Raw genomic sequence first — 25,093 nt, 5'->3', positions numbered from 1 at the left:
TGCAGGGTTTGGCTCTTTGCACCGTCGGTGAATGAATTTCAGAGCTCCTCATAAACTCATGCTGTTTTCCCTCAGCATGAGGGTAATTGTTGATAAAAGTCATTATGTCGTAGTGCTAATCCTAACCTCGCATCCCGAAGTTCGACAATACAACAGCCGAGCGTGCGAGTGGTTAGCATCGCAGTGTTCCAGTGTTTTAGAGATATTCTTCTCTCATTTGCGAGTAGCAAGAGGTTTCTACTGATGGTTTTAACCAATCTATTTCTATAGTGGCAGGATTTGATAATTCCAGGTTTGAATCCAAAGCGTAATAGACACGGTCTCAGGACGCTGCTGTCCCCACATGACTCACAGGATGGGAAAAGTTTAATTTACACTGGTCAGGTTCTTTCAGTCCCTGACTCCTCCAAAGTAAACCTTTAATACTATACTGCACTATCACTTTACTATACTATACTATAATATACCTACTATATTGAAGAGAATCCTACTGGAACAGTCTTCTTAAGTTTTATTGACTCAATAGTTGCACCAACATGATGTTCTTCTTTGCATCATTAGACCGGCCGACCCAGAGCTCTTCACAGAACCCAGTTGTTTCTGTTTACGGGTAACTGTACACCTCATGCTTTGGTTTTATGATGCACTCTAAAAATCGCTGTTGGCAGCTTTGGTAGCAATGTTTTCTCCCCTGATCACACACCCAGCCCTCACCAAAGGCCCGGTCAGCAGTTATGGCTCACAATGACTTCTATGAGTGAGCGATCAATAATCACTTCTCTCCCCCTCTCCCCCTCTCCCCCTCTCTCTCTCTCTCTCTCTCTCTCTCTCTCTCTCTCTCTCTCTCTCTCTCTCTCTCTCTCTCTCTCTCTCTCTACCTCTCTCCTCCACTCTTCTCTTCCAGGCGGTCCCGTCTCAGTGGTCCCGTCCCCCTGATCCGGACCAGCCCGTCTCGACCAGACACCAAATCTCTCTGTGACGTCACCGTCCCCCCCCTCACCCACCATGACACTGACCAGCCAGCTGTTGCCCTTCAAGCTGGACCCCCCCGGCCTGCTGGGGGAGGCGGAGGCGGGGCTGAGGTGCGAGCAGGAGATCGAGCGGCGCTACCAGATTGTGCCGTCGGTGGTGTGCTCCATGTGCTGCCTCTTCGGCGTCATCTACTGCTTCTTCGGTGAGTGACGGGGGTCAGCAACAGTGTGGTAGCTGTGGAGTTTTCCTACTCCTTCCCTGTCCTCCTCCTCCTCCTCCTCCTCCTCCTCCTTCTCCTCCTCCTCCTCTGCTCTCATATCTCTTTAATTATGATCATGTGGTTTATTGGACCACTTATGGAGCACTCCTCCGTCCCTCTAGGACCACTCAGATCTCCCGAGTCCATGGTGAGCTTTCATTTACACCCACACAGCCGTGGTGTGCCCAGACACATGCACACACACACACACACACATACACACAGGCAACGGCCAACCGGTTTTGGAGTAATGGGGATGCGTACACTTGCTCGAGGACATCTTAACACTTCTGCATGGGGGAGTGTTTAACCGGCAACCCTCTACTGTCGGTCCCTGGAAACATGAAGGTAGAAAGTCTGCAGTCAGTACGAAGTAAAGACGTGTATACAAAAAAACACAACGTACAAATGATCCAAACATTCAAACGCACAGCTTTAAATGTCAAACCTGGACCTCTTTGTTAAAAACGTCAATTTAAACACAGATTTCCTCAACAACCTTTGGGCCTAGTTCATCCTCCAAACAACTTGGCTGCATTACAGTTTTTCTCAGTCGTTTTGGTACATTTCTCGAATCATCCTCAACATTTGCAAGACAATTACTATTGTAGAATGTATGTGTGCGTTTGCTGGGATCACTTTATCCAGGACGGTAACTCCGGTCAGAGAGTAGACGCATACACAGGGAACAGTTCAGGATGTTTATATCTCTTGCAGTCGAATGACATCAATGATGGCTTCAATAAGTAACCAAATAAATGACGGAATGGATGAACAGATGTATGAATGATGTAGGAATGTTGTTTCTGTAAGACAGAATAAGAAATAGACAAATAGTTATTACTAGATTTACCTACTAAAACACTGGGCTCTAGTACTAACAACATCTCATAAATGCTATATAAACATAACTGGCATAAATAGCTGCCACATGCACACGTTAACACAATAATGCAATAGTGCAATATAACGGCCGACATGGTGCGGCAGCGTGACGCACACGTGCTACACGAGGTGCAGGCTAATACACTAGCTACCCAATTCGTGAGTAAATCTATTAACACAGTAACAGAACCACACAAATCACGGCTACTATAAGGAACCGAGTTACGGAATGTATATAACATTTATATTACGTAGATACACGTGGTTCAATATTACTCACTCTTCACGAACGCATTCTCTGTCATGGCGGGTTAAACAGTCGCGCACAACGAGCTCTGGCGCAGCCCCGTACAACTCGTAACCCTAGGACCCTACGGCGCTACCTGGGCTGCCCAAAGTGCCTGAATAGAAATAACGCTATATATTATACAATACGATATTACAAACTAATAGGGAATTTACAACAATTACAGTACAGTCTTTCTACACCTTCTGACGTTCCTGTCTGTTGGGCCACAAATTCTCATTCTCACGCAGCCTCACTCCTCTTCCTCTTCTTCTTCGTTCTTGCTGTTGATCCCATCCAATTCCTTGTCCTTCCATTGTCAGACAATGTAACATTGTGTTGTGCTCCAGCTATATACTTTATATACTTGCCAGTTCATGGTTCATGAGATGCACCTTTGAGCTATTTCAGTATACTGGTCTGGTTGATCGTCGGTTGATCTAACACTTCACACATTTCCCTTCTTTAGAGGAAGTCAAGATTCACCTGGTAGCAATTTACCAATTCAGGACAGATTTAGAAAAAATGTCCAATGGAAATGTATAGAAATATGCCAGACATATTATGATAACTTGTTCAACCATTTTGCATGTAAAGACTTATGCAATGACCTAATGCCTAAATATTGTGGGGGTGAGACCATTCAATAGAGACCCATTACAATACATTTTGATCAACATGACATAAGCAACTGATAATGTAGGAAAGAGCAGAGAATTGTACGTAACATAATCATTTGCATGAATGTACCAAAGCATTTTTTAAACTTGTTCAAAGAAATGAGAAACTGCTTGTAGGAGCCTAAATGCCTATTTGCTTTATTTAACTTCATATTTTATGAGGACGTTTGGATTTTCATAAGTGAAATAATATTATAGTTAATTGCGTTCATTTCGAATATATAGAATTTTATTTTGTAATTCACTTGCAGTATTTTTGGTGGATGCGCACATTTAGTTACTTTATTTTGAAGTGTGAGGAACTTAATTGTGTTAACTACCGGTGACAGTCTGTCAGGATAACAAGCGTGGAGCCACACAGTTTCTATCTCTCACCTCTAATCATAACCTCATTGTGGAAAAGGATTTTAGTATTTTGCGTTTGACAAGTAAACCTTTTAAACTTCACGTCGTGGTCCAGTGGATTATTTTTGTTGAAATTGGATGAGGTATGTGTCGAAGGGAAAACGGAGCGTCAAGCTGAAGCTTCACTAATTAGACCTATTGATCCTACACTGCTTTTTTGATGTGCACAAGTGACACAATGATGTGAAGATTGAACAGGTAGTTCAATTCTGATCTGAGAAATCTACCAAAGCGACTGAGAAAAAAATGAAACAACCTGGCAGTGGTGGTTTTCTTGGTAAGGAGGGCTGTTCCTTCTTCACTCTATGAATTTGACATGATTAAATCAGACTTTTGAACACATTTGATTGCAGCCACTAGAGGTTGTACAGGAAACGTGAAACCAAAAATGAAATGGTTTCAATGTTTTTTTAATTTTCCACACAATCAAATCTTCGATGTCTACCTCAGCATCTCTTCTCATATCTCTGTATCTGTCACCCTCCCTCTCCATTTCTTTGCTCAAAATAAAAAATAAAATAGATAAATCTGCACCAGAAAGCAGAAGGCCTTCTGCCTTCATAGACGGTTCAGAGAAGGCCGGCTCTGCTGCTGGTGGACTGAACCTGGTGGGACATGGCTGAGCAGGTCTCAGACCAGCTCTTTAACCACTGCATCTGCAGCCCCACCATGAGAGCAGGCCTCAGAGTCTAGCTCTGTAACTACAGCGTCTGCACCATTTCTCAGAGTCTAGCTCTTTAACCGCAGCGTCTGCAGCAGGTTTCAGAGTCTAGCTCTTTAACCACAGCGTCTGCAGCAGGTCAAAGAGTCTAGCTCTGTAACTACAGCATCTGCAGCCCCACCATGGGAGCAGGTATGATATGAAGTAGCACAAAATTGACCTACAAACCAGACTTGCTGATCGTTCATTGATCCCCTAAGTCCCTCGCGTTTTGCTCGCTTCTGGACTCTGCTGCTGCTGCTGCTGCTTCTAAGTTTTCATACATAGTTTATTTGTACTAACTCCGCAACAGACAGATGTCAGCAGGCCTCTCGCTGGCTGCTGGTGGGAACGCTTGTGGGATGTTATTTAATTTTTTTTAAATGACTCGGCGAGTGCAGACACAATATGGATCTTACATTTGAACAAGAGGATAAAGCAAAGGCAGAGGGCTAATTCACCTTGATAACAATGCACCGGTTCATCATTTAGTCACAATGAATTTATTTAGTGATGGACAACAGAAATCTGTAATTGACCTAACAAATTATGTTAATTACAGGATTTGGGCGGTTTGTCTAAATCGAGATGTAAATCGTCTATGTATGGTCCACGTTACCCCGAAGAGATATTAGCTGCGTTTACATGGACGCTTATGATCTGATTAGATTTCTAATCGGAATAGATCTATTCCTATCATGCAATCCGAACATACTGTATGAATAGCATTTACAAAAATTCGATCCGTATGTCTCTCGCGCACAACCGTTATGTTGGTCTGGACTTATATGATATATGTAAGGGATAATTTTGTACAGAACGCCGATCATTATCGACAGGGCGAACCGTACCCCGACGCAAAGCGGAAGTGTTTTGCTTCGCCCTGAAGGGTATTATTTTCAATAACGACCGGCAATGTTGTTTACATTACCCCGCTTATTACACGGCTCCTTGCCAAAACAAAACAATCCTTCACATGGTGTGTCTTTTTACAATTACCATTCGTAGTGCTGATCAGCAGAGAAATAGTCTGCCAAAGACGTTGACGTCGCTTAGCAACCGGGCACGCTGGGGTTGATAAGTTACCGGACTGATTGCGGAGTGCTAAGAAATATGTAAATCAGGCAAAAAATCCACTTTCCTTGACCGTGGTCAAGTTCGGTGGGCATAAAAGCCTTAATGTATTGTGTGGTTTTGTATTGTTCTCTGTTTGTTGAATTAGCAAAGTCCATAATAAGTAAATGTTTAAAAAAAATAATTGTTATCTCGAAATCAAGGCACAGTTGTTTCAAGTTCAAGTTGTTTCATCCACCACCTCGGCCCTTTGGCAAAAACAAACAACAAATGGCTGAAATGGCTGCAATCCTAGTGGCTTTTGCTGGCTGTAAACAACACATGGACCAGCCCATTTTGAATCAGTAATCTCGTGGCCAATACATAATTTCCGCTGTTGTTTACTTCCCCAGCGAGACGGATAAAATCAAAGAAACAATGCGTTTGCACGAGGGGAGAGAGAGAGAGAGAGAGAGAGAGAGAGAGAGAGAGAGAGAGAGAGGAGAGAGAGAGAGAGAGAGAGACAGAGAGAGAGAGAGAGAGAGAGAGAGAGAGAGAGAGAGAGAGAGAGGAGAGAGAGAGAGAGGAGAGAGAGAGAGAGAGAGAGAGAGAGAGAGAGATGGGTAAAGGCGATGGGATTTGGAGACGTAAATTGATAGCCTCCTTTAGCCTCCTCTATGGGTTACACTTATAACAAGTGTTATAAGTATATTTAGTATATATTTAGAGTATTGTCCAAAGACCGGTTCAATACCATCTACTTGGAGCTACTCTTAAAAGGGTCTCATATATTTTCAGTAGAATCATCAGCATTACATATAGATAAATACCCAATACAAATGATGGAGAGTCGTAAATGTGATGTGAATGACCACAGCAGCAGGACAAAAGACACATGAGTAACTTTGTTTGCTTCCCAATTAAAAAGGTTCACTGTTCACACTTCAATGTCCGCAGTCTCCCAGTAGAATCCTTGAGCTTGACGCCTCGATCCCCTGCCTGCTCCTTTATGACCTAAAACCATCTGATGAACTCCTGACTGAGCTTCATGTCAACACAACATCACTAATGCTAACGCTGCCTGTCCTGTGTCCCCTGTGTCCTCTGTGTCCCCTTGTCCCCTGTGTCCCCTTTCTCTCCTGTGTCTCCTGTGTCCCCTGTGTCTCCTGTGTCTCCTGTGTCCCCTGTGTCTCCTGTGTCTCCCTGTGTCTCCAGTGTCCCCTGTGTCTCCTGTGTTTCCTGTGTCCCCTGTTTCCCCTGTGTCTCCTGTCTCCTGTGTCTCCTGTGTCCCCTGTGTCTCCTGTGTCTCCCAGTGTCCCCTGTGTCTCCCTGTGTCCCCTGTGTTTCCTGTGTCCCCTGTGTCTCCTGTGTCCCCTGTGTCCTGTGTATTGTACGTTGTACGTCCTGGCATTTAATGTAATCACTTATTGTGTGTCTTACTTAGTTACAGTACTTAGTTGTGTAGCATCTTATCCTAGCTGTCTACGGGAAATACTAGCAATTGTAAGTGCCTGGCACTTGGTTCTATGAACATCTTCTATGAACTTTACCTATTACCTACAGCGATATATTGTCGTTTCTCCTTCTAATGACAAATGTACTTATGTAAGTCGCTTTGGATGAAAGCGTCTGCTAAATGCAGCAAATGAAAATGTCCCCTGTGTCCCTGCAGGCTACCGCTGCTTCAAGGCGGTGATGTTCCTGACGGGACTGATGTTCGGCTCGGTGGTGATCTTCATGCTGTGCTACAAGGAGCGTGTGATGGACACTCAGCTGAGCGTGGAGGCCTCGGTGGGCATCGGCCTGGGCATCGGCACGCTGTGCGGCCTGGTCACCATGCTGGTGCGCAGCGTGGGGCTGTTCATGGTGGGCCTGCTGCTGGGGCTACTGATGGGCGTGGTTTCCCTGGTGGTGAGTCCTCCCCGGCAGCCGGTTGATTGGTCCAGGTCCTTGACTGATGGTGGTTGATTGGTTCAGATAGTGGATGAGGTTGTTGATTTGTTGTGGTTGTGGTTGGTGCTGTGCTAATGAATCACTCACTTTGGCTGCTAAGGGACTCAATAGTTCGAAAGAATATGCAGGGTTTCAGTGTTCTCCAGCCTTCTTTACCCACCACCTCCCCTCTCCCATTTCCTCCCCTCGCTCCCATCCTCCCCTCTCCTATCTCCACCCCTCTCCCAACTCACCCCTCTCCCACCTCCTCCCCTCTCCCACCTCACCCCTCTCCCAACTCCACCTCTCTCCCCCCTCCTCCCCTCTCCCACCTCACCCCTCTCCCACCTCCTACCCTCTCCCAACTCCACCCCTCTCCCCCCTCCTCCCCTCTCCCATATCCCCCCTCTCCCACCTCCTCCACTCTCCGACCTCCACCCCACTCCCCCTCCTCCCCTCTCCCTCCCCCTCCCCCTGTGGCTCTGCCCCTCCAGGTGATGGAGGAGTTCTACCACCCCCAGACGGTGTGGGTGCCCCTGGGAGTCCTGCTGGGCTCCGGGACCCTGTTCGCCGTGCTGACCCTGCAGTGGCAGCGCTGCTTCGTCACGCTGTCCACCGCTACCTTCGGGGCGGCCGTCATCACCGTCACCGTGGACTACTTCATCGAGCTGTTCGCCCTGGTTTACTACATCTACGAAAGGCTCAAGGTAGAGCGGACGCACGCATGCACACATACATACACACATGCGCACACACATATAGACGCACACATACACGCACACGCATACACACTCACACACAAGCGCATACACGCACACATACATTTAAACACACACACGTACACATACCCAAACACACACACACACACATACATACAAACACACACATACGCATACACACATACACACACACACACACACACACACACACACACACACACACACACACACACACACACACACACACACACACACACACTGGAAAAAACACATGCACGCACACAAACATAATGATTACAACTTTCTTATATAATGAAAACAATATTCTTTCTGAGGAAGTGCACTTGTTCAAAAGCCTCTGAAATTGTAGCTAAAGTAACAGTAGAAAGAAAAGCAGTGCAATCGTATGCATTTTCAAGTAACAAAAGAGTTAACACATTTTATGGAAGTAATTGCTGTTATGAAAGCAAGATACGACTTGCTATCATTAGGCTAACTGTAACACCATCATAAAAAAACCACTGCGTTTTTTAAATCCAATAGATCATTACCAAAGCAATCAATGATCAGGTCAGTCTTTGATTGTATGAATGAATGTATTGAATGAAGTGTTAATCATGTACATCTAATTTTATGGTCTGCCCTAGACTTTCGTGTCTATAAAATGTGTGCTTTTCATTTTAACATCAATGGATTTTTTTGTAGATATTTCCTTGTTTTTATTTTATTTATGCTTTATTTTAAGAAGGAGAAATGCCTCAACGATCAGTAGGATAGATAATCAACTATCAAAGACTTTCATAAACAAGTGTCCTCAATGTTGGAAAAGGGGGCAGGATTCTTACAACACATTTTCCACTACAGGTGGCGCCAAAGAGGCCCGTGTGTTGGTTCACCTGGGTCATCCTGGGGGTGTGGCCTGTGCTGGCCCTCCTGGGTGTGCTCATCCAATGGAAAGTCACCGCCGAGGGATACTCCCACACAGAGCGTAAGTGACACTTATTTTTTCTAACTCTGATAGGTCACGCCGGACAAGTGTGCGTTCATAACAATTATTGAAAGCCTCAATCAATCAACAATCAACCATGGAAAATATGATTGATTATGGACTGCGTCCCTGATTGAGAGGAGCGGTGTGTGGCGTATCTTATAGTGACGATGGTCACGGGGTTGTCATGACGATTCATGTGATGTGCGGCGACAAATCAGCAGGCAACAAAGGAAATAAAAAGGTGCTGTTGCAAAACCTCGTCATGTGATCAAGAGTATAATTTTGATACTAACATTTTTTTAATTGGCTTGAAATTGCTCAGCTGCGGGAAGGTATGCAGCTTTCTGTTTGCGTATTAACAGACAACTGCTGACACGGATTGCCCTCAGAACATTAAATATCCGAGCTCAGCTGAAGTCTTTGAATCAGAAATTAATTTAGAAGAAGTGGAAACTCTGGGCGGATGAGAGCGGAACTGACAGGGCGGTCTCCTATTGGCTGCCTGCTTGATTCACACTGCTGAACTGCTGTCAAGTGGATTGATGCAGAGGCAAAGATAAAACCCTTCAGACAAACCGGGAAGGAGACGGACACTGCTGTAGTGAGCTATTGAGGTCCTGACTTTGTTTGTGTGTGTGTGTGTGTGTGTGCGTGTGTATGTATGTGTGTATATGTGTGTGTGTGTGTGTGTGTGTGTGTGTGTGTGTGTGTGTGTGTGTGTGTGTGTGTGTGTGTGTGTGTGTGTGTGTGTGTGTGTGTGTGTGTGTGTGTGTGTGTGTGTCTGTTTGTGTGTTATCTGAAGAGGGACACTGACTGACTATAAATGTTCAATCTAATTTAGCCACAAAATTGCTACTTAGTGTAGACGTCAATTCACCGATTCCTCCAACACCTTGAGCTCAGAATGGGATGGATCTTGATACCACGGGCTTATTGTTCTGTATGGGTATTTTATTTGGGATATTGACTGTAATTTTAAGACCAGTAATCCATAACCGCTTCCTAATTGGTTGGTTCACATCCCTGCATGCAGATTGGTTTGTTAATGTAGCTAGGCAGGAGAAGCACTTAAAGCTACATAGTCAGTGGATGATTCAGTCATTAAGTTTTATGGGACACACTGTGTGTGTTTGTGTGTGTTTCTAATTGTTTGTGTGTGTGTGTGTGTGGGTGTGGGTGTGGGTGTGGGTGTGGGTGTGGGTGTGTGTGTGTGTGTGTGTGTGTGTGTGTGTGTGTGTTTCTGCCTGCGTGTGGGTTTGTCACTCCATGCCATTACATCTTTGAGTCTGTGTTCCACAATTGGTTTCATGCAAGAGCATATTCTTCTCCAACTCTGATCTTACTTTGGTCAGATCTTACTCGTCCCAGTCTCCTGCCTGATTTAGCTCATGCGTACAGGAACTGTTCCTCACTGATGCGTCAACCTGCTGAATCCCACCTGTTCCTAAATGAGCCCTCGCTCATGAGACTCTGAATTAGCGTAATGCATGCCCATCATGCTATATCGGCTGTTGAGCCCATTAATGCCTTTCATTAAAAAGGCTTCTGACCAAGAAATACAGACTTCCCCTTTTGGAATGGGTAAAGAAAAATAACCAGATGGAGCAGTGTTAGTTACTAGCAGTGGCTTCAAACTCTAGACCCCCTGCTGTGGTAATCACACTGAGCCCACACAGTGTCAAGATATAAAAGGGTTGATATTGAAATAGGAATGGCCATGCTCATACATCCATAAGTTTATGTTGTTTGAGATACTACTACAAACCACAACTATGAATCATGTCACATTATAAAGGTGGTTGAAGAGAAGGTTGTGGACCGTTTTGACTGGCAGAGCCTTGAGTGAGCCTCCACCGAACACACATGTATTCCTGACACCTAGAGAAACACACACATCCGTCTAAAACAACACGCATACTCACAATTTAAGGTGATCCTGCAGGTATAATGCCTTCCTCTGCTTCTGTATCTCCAGTCTAAGATCTCCTAACTGTGACACTAAAGTGGAGCAGAATGCAGTCTATGCACATTTTCAGCAACTAATAGGAGAGAGGAAAGACTTAAAATGAAACGTCCAACTTCTAAATAAATTAATTGGTGGAAAACAAAACAAGGAGTCATAAAAACAGATTCAGCTAATTTGCACATAGAGGACCCTATTTTAACAGTCTGAAATGCAAGTGAGAAACGCAAAACGGAAGTAGCTTTGTGGGCGGGGCTCAGCCGCTGTTGCTATTATACCGGCGGATAAATGACTCTTGCGCCCAACGCAAATCTAAAAAGGGGTGCCCTGACGCCTCGTTTCCACATACGTATGTTTTTCGTATCCGTGCTTCCGTAAATTTACGGAAGGAGTCGCTAGTGTTTTACGTACGAACATGAATTTATTTACGGACAAAAGATGGGGGAGCGTATGATAATGGCCGTTTTTAGGAGACAGGTACTTTGGAACATGAGGATCGACATATACAGAGATAAAAACAAAACCAACAAGGCTTGGAAAGAGATCGTGAGGAGTTTGGCCTGCCAGGTACTTAAATGTTTTGTGAAAAACATAAAAACCTTCATACGGTATCTCCGTAAAACGAAGGCGAAAGTTAAATTTTTTGAACGTATATTACGGACATACCGGACAGAAATTTTACGGAGGGGAGGAGTCTCGGAGGAAAAACTGACATTACGGAGAATCACATAGGAATGAATGGACTTTCGGTCGGAGACGGTTGGATCGTATACGAGAATGTAGGCTACGTATGTGGAAACGAGGCGTAAACTAGCCTAATTACCCATAGGTGTGGTTTGGGCGTAACGTGCAATAAACCAATGAGAGTGCCATCTCCCATCCCCTAAAGAGCCATGAGCGCATTTGAACCTGTTTCGTTTACAGTCTCCGATGAGACAGATGCATGACCACATGAATTTCAAACTTCAAATGGCTCAGTTTATGGCCAAATAATATGCCTTAATTCACACATGGAATAGTGTTTTCTTCTACAACTTCCGAAATACTGAGTCGTCATGTAAATTGCGGCAAAAAAAACTTAACGCACATATGATATGCGGTCCTTTGGCCGCAACTGTGGGTCTATTTAGTGATATGCAGCAATACATTAGCACACATTATTACACGGGTCTTTTCAATGTTCCGTTCACTTGCATGGGCACTTCACAACTTCCGGCGGTCAATTATTTTTTGATAATTCATTGGCAACGGATAAATAATGACCGCTGTCAAGGTAAACAAAAGGACTTTCTGCCTTTGGTATCACTCCGCACGTAGTCCGGTAACTTGTCAATATAATAAGCGGGATATGTATCAACCCAAGCGCTGTCGGTTGCTAAGCGACGACGTCAACGTCTTGGGCGGATTTCTCTGCTGATCAACACTATGAATACTGGTAACAAATACATTGTCAATAAATTGTTTAGTTTTGGGAAGTAGCCGTGTAATAAGCGGGATAATGTATAGAACTTCGCCGGTCATTATCGAAAAATAAGCCCCTTCATGGCGAAGCAAGACACCTCCGCTGCGCGTCGGTGTCCTGTTTGCCCTGTCGGGGCTTATTTTCTCGATAATGACCGGCGTTCTATACATTATCCCACTCATTTCTTACCAGTATTGTATACATTATCGTTATCGACTTGTGTTCCTAATATGCATGTGTCCCCCTGTTAAAGTACATTGCCATGGACTGTATTATGCGTTACGTGATTAGTTTGCATGTGTTTCAACAGATGGATGCACACATGCGCACCTGCATTCATTCATTCTTTTTAGGACTCACTCGCGGTAAAATGATGTTTTCTCACGATCAAATACTCATCAATCCTAAAAGTTATGGGCTTGTAACCGATGTCTGTGTCAAGAAAATATGTGTTTGCTGTGGCTGCGGTGTTTGCAGATGCATTGATTTAAATACAACTTATTACCGCTGTATCAGCTGTTCTTTCCCAAATAGTTTAACCAATGTTATCATTTACCCTCAAACGAGATTTTGTTTTGGAAGGCTGGGATATGGCCTACTTCGTTCAAGTTCATCATAGTTAATATTATTATCTCAACGCATGGCATAGCCTAGCCTACTACAGTGTTCATTCATGCAGCCCCTATGGAAAAAAAATTGCAGTTGCGACCTGCCATGGTACGTCAAAATAGCAACACCAACTGCACTATCCGCTCGTGCACTTAGACCAGTTATTTGTCGGTCAGTTGCGCAACTGCTTTATCGAACTGTAAGATAGCACCATGTATCATTTGCGCCGGAACACGCCTCTGCTTTTCGCCAACACGCCTCTCATGGCGCAAGTTTAGTGGCGAAGGTTTGAAAATCTTTGCAAACTAGCAAAGATACATGCGTCGGTGAAGAAAGTAAATTGTGCTGGATGCAAGATAGGGCCCGCAGTGACATTCTGCAGTATCACTAATAACATCACAATGTAACCATATCATACCAAATCATCATTACTAATCAACCCAATAGAACAGAATCATCCAACTAATATTGGATTTTACCAAAGCTGTCCAATGAGGCTGTTCAATACATGACACACCCAGTGCTCAGGGAGCACGGACCACACGCAAACACACAGACAAACACACACACGCGCACACACACACACAAACACACATATAAACTACGACACACACTCACACAAGCATGCACACACACACGCACGCACGCACGCACACACACACACACACACACACACACACACAATGCCTTCTATGTTAGTACAGTAGTAGGGGTTAAATAAGGAGTGGAAGGGAGGGGAGGTTGAAGAGGGGGGCAGGGGTGATGCCAGATGGTGCTTCATTACCAACCCAACCCAAGCCACACCCAGCCCCCCTTTTTTACAAAGAGCCTCCCCCCCTCCCATCAACTTCACACAGACACACACACCAGACAAACAGAATGAGTAAACCATTCTCCTCTAATGCTGCAGCGTTTAAAGAGAGAAGTCCTTGGCTTTCACTGCACGCTGCAAAGTGGAGCTGGGCCACAGACACACACAGACACACAGCTAATATGCTATATGATGTTTCGTAATTGTCATGAACTCTCTACTCAAACAATACCATTGTTTGGTTATTTTCTCTTTTTTTTTCTTTGTCTGATTAAGGCCCTTTGGGCTATTTAATCTTGTGTTCCATCCCACTCATTTATCTATTTTCTTTGTGATATCAATGTGTCGTTTTTTTCACAATCTTTTAATATTATTATTATTTTATTATACATTAATATAATATTTTTGTACTCTGTGCTCCGGGCATCTTTGATGCCTTCTCCTTTCCAGGGCTCCCACTCTTTCAAGCTATTTTTCAAAAAAACAAAAGCATTTTATCTCCACTAATTCACTCTGATCTCAATTATTCTCTGGCATAATAATTTTATCTTTTATAATTTTTACACTTCATTCGAACCGGTTGCATGTCTGCCCTTCACCTCTTACCTGTGCAGTGCATTGCTCTGGATTTCTGGATGGTGTAGAAACAGCTTGGCGTTGTTGCTATAGGGTTGGTGTGTTTCCTGGTGTTGGTGGGACACAAATATTAATTCTCTGAGTTAATTGATGTGACTATTCACTCCAAAACCTGCCAACCTTATTCTTTCATTTGTGAATGTGTTTGGATTTAATAATAATAATAATAATAATAATAATAATAATAATACATTTTATTTATAATGCACTTTATATTCAAGAATCTCAAAGTGCTTCAGAGAAAAAAATACCAAAAAAACTATTAAAAAGGGGGAACCTCAAAGAAAGTTTAGCTAAATGCTCTTTTAAAGAGATGGGTTTTGAGGTTCCGTTTAAAAAGAGCTGTTGTCTGTGGAGCCCTCAGGTGGTCAGGGAGGGCGTTCCATAGTCTAGGGGCAGCAGCAGAAAAGGCCCGATCACCCATGGTGCACAGCTTCGTATGTCGGGTTTGGAGGGTGTGAGTGGATCCTGAACGGAGTGTACGTGAGTTTGTCGGGGGGGTGAGGAGTTCCTGAAGGTAGAGGGGGGCAAGTCCGTGAAGGCACTGGTGGGTGAGGAGGGAGACCTTGTACTCAATTCTGAGTGAGACAGGGAGCCAGTGCAGTGATTTCAGGATGGGGGTGATGTGGTCATGCTTGCGCACCCTCATCAGGACCCTGGCAGCACTGTTTTGAATGTATTGGAGCCTCTGGATGCTCTTGCCAGGGATCCCAATGAGGAGTGCATTGCAGTAGTCCAACCTGGAGGAGACAAAGGCATGGACGAGCTTCTCTGCATCAGCCAGGGTGAGTGATTGGCGGAGTTTGGCGATGTTCCTGAGGTGGTATAAAGCTGTCTTACAGAGGTGTTTGATGTGGGTGTCAAAATTAAGTTGTGGGTCCATTTTAACACCGAGGTTGGTGACGGATGTGGAAAGGGGGATGTTTTTGCCAGAGAAGGTGATATTGGTGATGGTGGGGGAGCGGAGCTGATGTGGCGTGCCAATAAGGATGGCTTCCGTTTTATGGCTGTTAAGTTGTAGGAAGTTGAGCTTCATCCACGCCTCTATCTCCTCCAGGCAGGTGGTCAGTGTGGATGTTGGCAGAGGGGCAGAAGAAGTGGGGGTTGTCCTGATGTAGAGCTGTGTATCATCAGCATAACAGTGGTAAGACAAGCCATGCCTGCTAATGACACTACCCAGGGGGAGCATGTACAGTGAGAACAGTGTGGGGCCCAACACCGAGCCCTGGGGGACACCGCAGGTGACGTTGTTGGTGTGTGATTTTGCTTTGCCCAGGGCAACGTGCTCAGTTCTGTCAGTGAGGTACGAGGTGAACCAGTTCTTTACATTTCCAGATAGTCCAATGGTGTATTGCAGGCGGTGAAGGAGAATATTGTGGTCAACCGTATCAAAAGCAGCTGTTAAATCCAGGAGGATGAGGAGAGATGGGGAGCCGGTGTCAGCTGCCATCAGGAGGTCATTTGTGACCCTGGCCAAGGCTGTTTCTGTACTGTGGCCATAGCGGAAACCAGACTGGAATTTTTCAAACAAGTGATGTTGTATGAGGTGATCCTGGAGTTGTGCTGCAACTGTTTTTTCCAGAACTTTTGACAGAAATGGGAGATTTGAGATGGGCCTGTAGTTGGAGAGGACTTCTGGATCAAGGGTAGGTTTTTTTAATGTTGGTCTGATGACAGCAGTTTTTAATGCAGATGGGATATGGCCGGCCAGGAGGGAGTGGTTAATGATATTGGTGATGAGTGGAGAGACAGCAGAGATGTTGGCCTTCAGCAGAGCTGTAGGGAAGGGGTCTAGTGCACAGGTGGATGGCTTCATTTTCCTGATGACGTCCTCCACCTCTTCCTTTGTGATGCTGGAGAAGGAGCAGAGGATTTAACCACGATACTGTGGTATTTACAATTTGTTTCACAAAGCATCTGAGTTCTTGTATTGGCTATGATTGCATGGCTGCTCATGAAATTACCAAAGCAACAAAATTACATGAAATAATAAAGTAAGAGTAAATCTCAACTAACCGTCTTTCGCATTTCATGTAGAGACGCAGATTTCCTCCACCACCATTCGGCCTAATTACTCCCCAACACGCGAATGTATTAACAAACTGGCAGGGTGGTGAGGGCTGTTCCTTCTCACTCTCTAAATGGGACATGAATAAATAACACATTGTAAATGCACTCGAGCACAGCCACTAGTGCAATGAAGTGTGACGAAAGTGAAACCCAAAATCTCTCTCTCTCCCTCTCTCTCTTGCTCTTTCTCTCCGTCTCTGTCGCTCCCTCTCTCTCTCCCTATCCCTCTTACTATTTCTCTGTCTCTTTCTCTCTCTCTCTCTCTCTCCATCCCACTCTCTCGCTAGTCTCTTGCTCTCTCTCTCACTCTCTCCGTCTCACTCTCTCTTTGTCTCTCTCTCTCTCTCTCTCTCTCTCTCTCTCTCGGTCTCACTCTTGCTCACGCTCTCTCGCTCTCTCTCTCTGTCCCTAGTGGTCCTGAGCAGGCAGCAGCGCCGGGTGCAGTTGATGCGTATCCACCAGCGGGAGGAGCGCGTGAAGAAGGAGAAGGAGAGCAAGAAGAAGAAGAAGAAGCAGGGCCAGAAGCCCAGCCTCAAGGCGGGCCAGAAGAGCCAGTCCCTGCACCACCACCACCACCACAGCAGCAGCGGCGGAGGCGGCGGCAGCAGCAGCAGTGGCAGCCACCAGCAGTACCACCACCCGTCAGCGTCCCACCCCCACCACCAGACCCAGGGCTCCCACTCCACCAAGGCCCCCCCGCCCCAGACCGAGCCCGGGTACCACCGCAAGACCAACCCCGTGCGGCGATTCGACGGGGACGTGCTGTCGCCGGTAAGGACCCCTTCCCCCGACCGTTCCCGGGGGCTTCTGCACAAATCAACTGTTATATGGTTCTCATGGCCGCCCCAGTGGGTACCAGACCCACAGAACAGCACGGCAGCAGTCCATTCAGACCCGGCAGAGGGCTCTTTGAGGGCCCCAAGCAGAGGGCTCTGTGAGGGCCCCTAGCAGAGGGCTCTGTGAGGGCCCCTAGCAGAGGGCTCTGTGAGGGCCCCTAGCAGAGGGCTCTGTGAGGGCCCCTAGCAGAGGGCTCTGTGATGGAAATAAGAATTGTTTGTGTTCATTTCTCTAGAGAGTTTGTGTTTTAAAGTCTGAATCCACATTGCAATCTCATGACCTATAACTATATTGGATCTATAGTTTTACAGACTAAATAAACAAATACAATCTGTAAATCTATCAAGGAACCTCACTACAAATGTCGTATCATAGACGATGACACCGTGGTGAAGTTAGTTTGTGGTTGGATATTCAATAGATATTCGACAGATATTCGGAATTCATTTCCTATGGAAGATAGCTTTTTGCTCAATAGCTTCCGAGTTAAGGGACCCAGACACCCCAGACCAATGCAGACCTGTCCTGCTATGTGGTACTAACAAGACACAACTCCCCATTGGTATGGGGTTCCCAGACGCCCCATACCAATGCAGACCTGTCCTGCTATGTGGTACTAATAAGACACACCTCACCAAAATTTCATATTTTGTACCTCCCTTTTTTTCAAATATTTTAGGAATCCCATTCATACATGGAAAAAGGCTTTTTGCTCAATAGCTTCTGACTTATGGGCCCCCGACACCCCAGACCAATGCAGACCTGTCCTGCTATGTGGTACTAACAACACACACCTCACTAAAAATTCATATTTTGTACCTTCCTTTTTTTTATCCAAATATTTTAAAATCCCATTAATTTCCTATGGAAAACGGCTTTTTGCTCAATACCTTCCGAGTTATGGGACCCAGACACCCCAGACCAATGCAGACCTGTCCTGCTATGTGGTACTAACCACAGGTACCTTGGTGTGCAGCTCGACAGTGAGCTGGACTGGAAAAGTCATATGGAAGCGGTCTACAAGAAGGGACAAAGTCAACTCTTTTTCCTGAGGAGACTAAGGTCATTTAACATCTGCCAACCCCTACTGTGCACTGTCTACCACTCAGTGGTGGCCAGTGCTCTGTTTTTTGCTGTGGCATGTTGGGGAGAAGGCGCCTGCACAGCGGACAAAAACAGACTGGACAAGCTGATCAGGAAGGCCAGCTCAGTGGTCGGGGCTGAGCAGCTAAAGGTCCAGCAGGTGCTAGAGGCCAGAATCCTCAACAAACTGGCCTCAATAATGTCTAACCCCACTCACCCACTCCACCCCCTGGAGGTGATCAAGAACAGCACCTTCAGTCAGAGACTAATTGCACCTATGTGCAAAACGGAGCGGTACAGGAAGTCCTGTATACCAGCTGCCGTACGGTTTTATAATGCACTAAAATAACTTTGCACTTTTTAGTATTTAGTATTTATTATTGTATTTATTGTTGAAGTATTTAAGTATTTTAGCATATGAGGGAATGTGTGTTTATGTCTGTCCACGCTGTGGTGCACTGTAATTTCCTTTAAAAGATTATTAAACGATCTATCTACTAACAACACACACCTCACTAAAAATTCATATTTTGTACCTTCCTTTTTTTTATCCAAATATTTTAAAATCCCATTAATTTCCTATGGAAAACGGCTTTTTGCTCAATACCTTCCGAGTTATGGGACCCAGACACCCCAGACCAATGCAGACCTGTCCTGCTATGTGGTACTAACAAGACACACCTCACAAAAATGTCATATTTTGCACCACCTATTTTATTTACATTCTTTTAAAATCCCATTAATTTCCTATAGAAAAAGGCTTTTTGCTCAATAGCTTCCGAGATATGGGACCCAGCCACCCCAGACCAATGCAGACCTGTCCTGCTTTGTGGTACTAACAAGACACACCTCACCAAAAAAATCGTATTTTGCCCCTCCCTTTTTCTTATACGTGTATTTTTTGGTTAATTTTTTAATTAATTGTACTCTTTTGCACCTACTATTTCATTTACAATATTTACATAACACCCTTCTTCCAGATATCAGAAAACAGATTTTTTTCTTTACCTTCCATCAGGAGCATTGGAAAAGAACCAATTGTTTAATTCAGCATTTTGTTGCTGTTTTTCATTGACCATTGCATTATGTGAACACACCCAAAGAAGTTTTTGCAAATTACATTTTATCTTTTGTAATATTTCCTTCTTGCAATCCATGGCAATGAATGAGACTATGCACAGTATAGGTGTGAAGCGATTCTCAATCAACGTTATTTTTTTTTAAATCACATTTCGAAACAAACCTGGCATTGGACGAGGCACAATTTTCCTCAACCTTGTCATTGGCATAAAACACAAAGCCATTGCCTTTTCTTGACTTCCTCTAACTTCTTGTTGTCCTTGTTTAAGCAAAGGTTATGGAACCACCGGTCACATTTATCACACTGGATCTGTTGAATTGAAAAAATAATTAATGATTTATTCATGTACATGACTTTGTCACTTGGAAGGACACTTAGGTTTAACTGGTATGTCACCAGCGTTGGGGAAGTTAGTTCATTACTTTACTTTACTACCATGCACAGAGTAATGCCTTATGTTAATTGGTTCTTTTGCGTTAGCTGACCCTCCAGGTGAATTTAATTGAATTGAAAGGTCCTTACGGGGCAATTTGGTTCACAACAGGTAAATAATAATAATAATAATAGTGATTATAATAATAATAATTTACATTTATATAACTCCCTTCTTAAACCTAAGGTCACTTCACAAAGTAGAAATGAAAATACAACCACAAACAAACAAAAACAATGCAAAAAAAGAGAAAAAACTAAACAAAAAGGATCCTAGGAGGAAAAGATAGAGCTATGTGTTTGGAGTCGAGGAGAAGTGATCATTAAACAGAAAGGTGTTTAGTTGAGCTTTGAAGAAAGGAAGACAAGGACTTTTATGCCGCAATCAAGTTGTATGGTACGCCCGGCCATATGGTACGACCGGGCGTATGGTACGGCAGGGCCGGTACCCTTTTGGTCATAATATCAACATTCCCTCTCGTTGTTCTGAGAGTAGACCGAGTAGTGCAAACCAAAAGGGGGCGTGCCTCCGTGCAATGCCGCAAGAAAGCTGGGAGATTTAGCCTAGGCCTACACCTACGACTCTACCTATTATAACTAGAAGTGCCATGAGACAATTGTGAAATCACCCCAGCACCCACCAGTAACCCAGGGGAGCCTGCCAGAGGTAAATTGACTTATGACACATGACAGCATCGGATCAACTAGACCTTTTCTATAGTCCACTCTGCCAAAAGGGTTGACACAGCAACACTTTCAAGTTATTTCTACGAGAGTTAAAAACATGAAATACGTATAGTTGCCCAATTCATTATGTATAACAGATTGCCACAATCAAGTATTCAATCATTCTCCATTGGGATCATACCGTGCAGCCAAATTAATCACTCTTAATAAATGTGATGATTTTTATAACTGATTGGTGTTTCATCTGTAAACTCAAGAAGATCTGCGGAAAGATCTGTTTTCATATATCTGGAAGAAGGGTGTTATTTAAATATTGTGTATGAAATAGTAGGTGCAAATGAGTACAATTAATTAATAAATTAACCAAAAAATACACATATACCAGAAAGGCTCTGCATTTCTCTATAAAAAATGAATACAATTGAAGTGGGAAATCATATATTAAGGTGTGTTAGATTAGTATATCATAGCAGAAAAGTTCTGCATTGGTCTGGGGTATCTGGGTCCCATATCTCGGAAGCTTTTGAGCAAAAAGCCATTTTCCATAGGAAATAAATGGGATTCTTAAAATATTTGAAAAAAAAAAGGGAGGTGCAAAATATGATTTTTTGTGAGGTGTGCCTTGGTAGTACCACATAGCATGACAGGTCTGCATTGGTCTGGGGTGTTTAGGTCCCATTACTCAGAATATATTGAGCAAAAAGCCTTTTCCCATAGGAAATTAATGGGATTTTTAAAAAATGTAAATAAAATGGGAGGTGCAAAATATTTATTTTTAGTTAGGGGTGTCTTGTTATTACTTCGAAGCATGACAGGTCTGCATTGGTCTGGGCTATCTGGGTCCCATACCTCAGAAGCAATTGAGAAAAAAGCCTTTTTCCATATGAAATAAATGGGATTCTTAAAATATTTGAAAAAAAAGGGAGGTGCAAAATATGATTTTTTGTGAGGTGTGCCTTGGTAGTACCACATAGCAGGACAGGTCTGCATTGGTCTCGGGAGTCTGGTTCCCATAACTCAGAAGCTATTGAGCAAAAAGCCTTTTTCCATAGGAAATGAATGTGAATTTTAAAAAAATTAAATAAAATTGGAGGTACAAAATATTTATTTTTAGTGAGGGGTGTCTTGTTAGTACCACGAAGCATGACAGGTCTGCATTGGTCTGGGGTATCTGGGTCCCATACCTCAGAAGCAATTGAGCAAAAAGCCTTTTTCCATAGGAAATCAATGGGATTCTTAAAATATTTGAAAAAGGGGAGGTGCAAAATATGCATTTTTAGTGAGGTGTGTCTTGTTAGTACCACCTAGCAGGACAGCTCTGCATTAGTCTGGGGTGTCTGGGTCCCTTGAGAAAAAAACGATTTTCCATAGGCAGTGTTAATTTTGTCAGCTATTTTAGATTTAGTCTTAGTCTTAGTCTTTTGACGAAAATGCTTAGTATATTTAGTCACATTTTAGTCATTGTTTTAGTCTAGTTTTAGTCGACGAAAAGTCCTTACATTTTAGTCAACTTTTAGTCATTACTTTGAGTCAAAATGTTTTCTCTTTTTAAACTAGTTCAATTAGGCTAACCCTATATAGGCTATATGGACACCTGCTAAGTTGTTCCACTCAAATAGGCGGTTTCCCAAAGTGAAGGCTGCAGCCTTGCTAGGACGCGTCCTTGCTAGTCGCGTCCTATGGAGATGAGACTAGAGTGCTAGCTCGAGTGCTTCCTAGCGTTTGTAACGTCTGACTTTGGGAACGACTTAAGTAGTGCTTCCGCTTCCGCTTTTTAATACTGCGTGTCCGCTTGTAAACACATGTGCGCTTATGAATAAAACATGGCAGCAATCAAGCTGATCGATATTTATTTGACTTTTGTCTGTTATGAATGCGGTCATGTCTCCTTCGCATGGAGCCTCTTTGGGGAAGTCACAAAAGCTTTGTTGTGGTTGATCGAATTGTCTTTATTAAAAGGAAAATCCATTCAATTTTTATAAAACTAAGTGAAATTGTCTGAGAACTTAATTCATGCATCACATTTACAGTACGGTTGATTACTATTATGCAGGGGGAAAAAGACAAAGAAAGAGATGATAAACGTGTATTTATTTGGATATATGATCTGATTCATTCATTCATATATGCCTACAATCTACCAGTGCTTTGAACACATAAGTATATCATATAAAATACAATTATATACGTTCATTAAAAATTACAAACATTGCAAATGATCGGTTGTGCATTAATTTTACAACATTGGATAGTGGCACTATCCCTTCCACCGGCAAACAAATGTTTGTGCGCCACCCTAAGGCGCACAATAGCCTCCGTTTGCTGGGCTGGCCCTAAAAAAAACGTAAAACATAAATAGGTATACATAAATAATGTAATCTTGTGAGCGAGTAAATTGACATTGGTGACAGTGGTGTTTAACACCAGCTACGTCCATGCAAAATATAGCAACGTATCATTAAGTTGCAAAAACGTTTGAAAAGTGGCACAGGTCTTTAGGCTTGATTATTATTAACATGATGAATCTATAAAAAGCAATACGGCACAAAATATTTCTGAAAACGAATATAACTTCACTTCGTTTAACGTGTACTTCTCTGCCATTTTCAAGAACCCGCCCAGTGAACGCAGAGGATTGTGGGTAGTTTTGGCTCGTCTAGGATGCAGCGATGCATCCTTGAAAAATCTCGGAATTCTCAAAAACGAAGGACCCGAAAAGGGGGCGTATTTCGAGTGTCCTCAACATTGGAACAGTGCTTGTCGGCGTTCGATGACGTAGCGTCCTTAAAAGGGCGGCCGTTGAGCATGCTTCCTTGACATTGGGAAACAGCCATAGAGTACTAAAGTGAAACGTTACGTTGTCCTGGCAACCAGATTTTTAGTTCTAAACAACCGAACGAGAGATGGCGTTCTCCATTGCTTCCATGTGTTGTTTCTTTCAAAATTAAAATAAATCAATTTCAAGAGGTGAAAATCACTACCAATCGAAAAATGTTGAGACGTTCATGTATTCCCCTGGAGTATTAAAAGGAAAAGTTTGTAAACGTTAGTTTAGTTTAGTTTTTTTTTTAATATGAAGACAATCTATTCTCAATATTACTTACATCATTGGTAAAGCAAACTCACAAATCAATTCGCAAAAAGATTGTTCCTTTTCTATAAAAGGTTTGTGTGGCATAGGATTTCCCCTTGTTAATTTGGTTTGTGTAGAACCGATAATCTGTTGCTCTCGAAACGTGACGTCACACTTTAGTACTCTTGTCTGTTCAGCCTTCAAAACGATAGCTGGTAAATTGTGAAAAATGCATTAAACTGTAATCAGAAAACGCGGTTATATGCTATAAACCCTATAGTATCTTGGGTATAAAGGCTGGGACGAATTTCAAAGTCCACCTTATGTTGAAGTATAGACCGTGGCGATTCCCATTGAAACGAATGGCGCGGTGATTTTCTTCAAAACGAGAGCCGGTAAATTGTGAAAAATGAATTAAACTACAATCAGACAACGCGGTTATATGCTATAGACCCTAGTATCTGTGGAATAAAAGCTGGGAAGAATTTCGAATCATGTACAATGCATAACGTTAGCTCATAGCTAACCTCCCGTTGCCAAGTCGTAGGTCCGTCCTATTTACTGGAGGAGTGAACAGTTGCATAAGAACCTTACGTGAGTGTACTGATTGGAAAATATCGTGCATTTTGAATGTCCAAATAGCACACCAATAACATTTTCGTCCTGTCTCGTCTCGTCAACGAAAACAAAATGACATTTCGTCATCGTTTTTATTATCACAGATCTATTTTTAGCTCGTCAACGTCTCGTCTTAGTCACGGAAAAAAGGTCGTTGGCGAACATTTTTCGTCATATTTTTCGTTAACGAAATTAACACTGTCCATAGGAAATGAATATCCAAATATCTGTCGAACATCCACCAACAAACTAACTTCACCACGGTGACGATGACATCATTTTGGAGCTAGCTCCTGGCCCCTGACAGGCCGGTATAGCCACTGTAGCTCCTTCTACGTCACACGGGAGGGTGAAGGGGTAGCGGAGGGGTTAGTGGGTTGCCGTCTGCAGCCTCACAACTAGAGGCCACTAAGTTCTATGCACCTCAGCTTTAACATAACATTCTGTTGCTTAGACTCTTTAGTTTAACCGCTGGGTTGCTCCGTGTCCCTGACCCAGCATTAAACATGCCGTCACTTGAATGTGCGGGGAAGGAACACGCAAGAAAACACCCGGTGGTCCACATGAAGGTAGCTCGGTTCTGTTTGTAGCGCTGTTGCTAAGGGACGGCAACGTTGGAGAATCTGGCGTTGCGTTCTTCAGAACTCTGTTCTGTGTGATCTTCTTCCTGGCGGTGTTAATGCTCCAGCAGTGGAGGCACACAGCTTCACACCTTCCTCTCGGGCGGAGGTGTTGTTTGAATTTAAAGCTGGAGAAAGAAACAGCAGAGAAGGAATACCAATCCGAGAGAATTTCAACCTTGTACGTCTCATGACCTCATATTATTCAAACCAGACTTCTGTCTCCTTC

At 43.6% G+C, this 25,093-nt stretch overlaps 1 protein-coding gene across 1 annotated transcript in view; it reads left to right on the top strand.

The window, feature by feature from the left end:
- The first annotated feature begins 1,005 nt into the window (after positions 1-1,005).
- The window catches only part of tmem198a (transmembrane protein 198a), a 25,460-nt gene continuing 1,372 nt past the window's right edge, over positions 1,006-25,093 (top strand). The window contains exons 1-5 of the mRNA XM_056579303.1: positions 1,006-1,174; positions 6,913-7,151; positions 7,667-7,879; positions 8,756-8,879; positions 16,846-17,204. Coding sequence (XP_056435278.1) covers positions 1,006-1,174; positions 6,913-7,151; positions 7,667-7,879; positions 8,756-8,879; positions 16,846-17,204 — 1,104 coding nt within the window. The remainder of the gene's footprint in view (positions 1,175-6,912; positions 7,152-7,666; positions 7,880-8,755; positions 8,880-16,845; positions 17,205-25,093) is intronic.

Source organism: Gadus chalcogrammus, chromosome 20, assembly GCF_026213295.1.
Source record: "Gadus chalcogrammus isolate NIFS_2021 chromosome 20, NIFS_Gcha_1.0, whole genome shotgun sequence".
Taxonomy (NCBI): domain Eukaryota; kingdom Metazoa; phylum Chordata; class Actinopteri; order Gadiformes; family Gadidae; genus Gadus; species Gadus chalcogrammus.
This window is presented reverse-complemented; position numbering and strand designations above follow the sequence as displayed.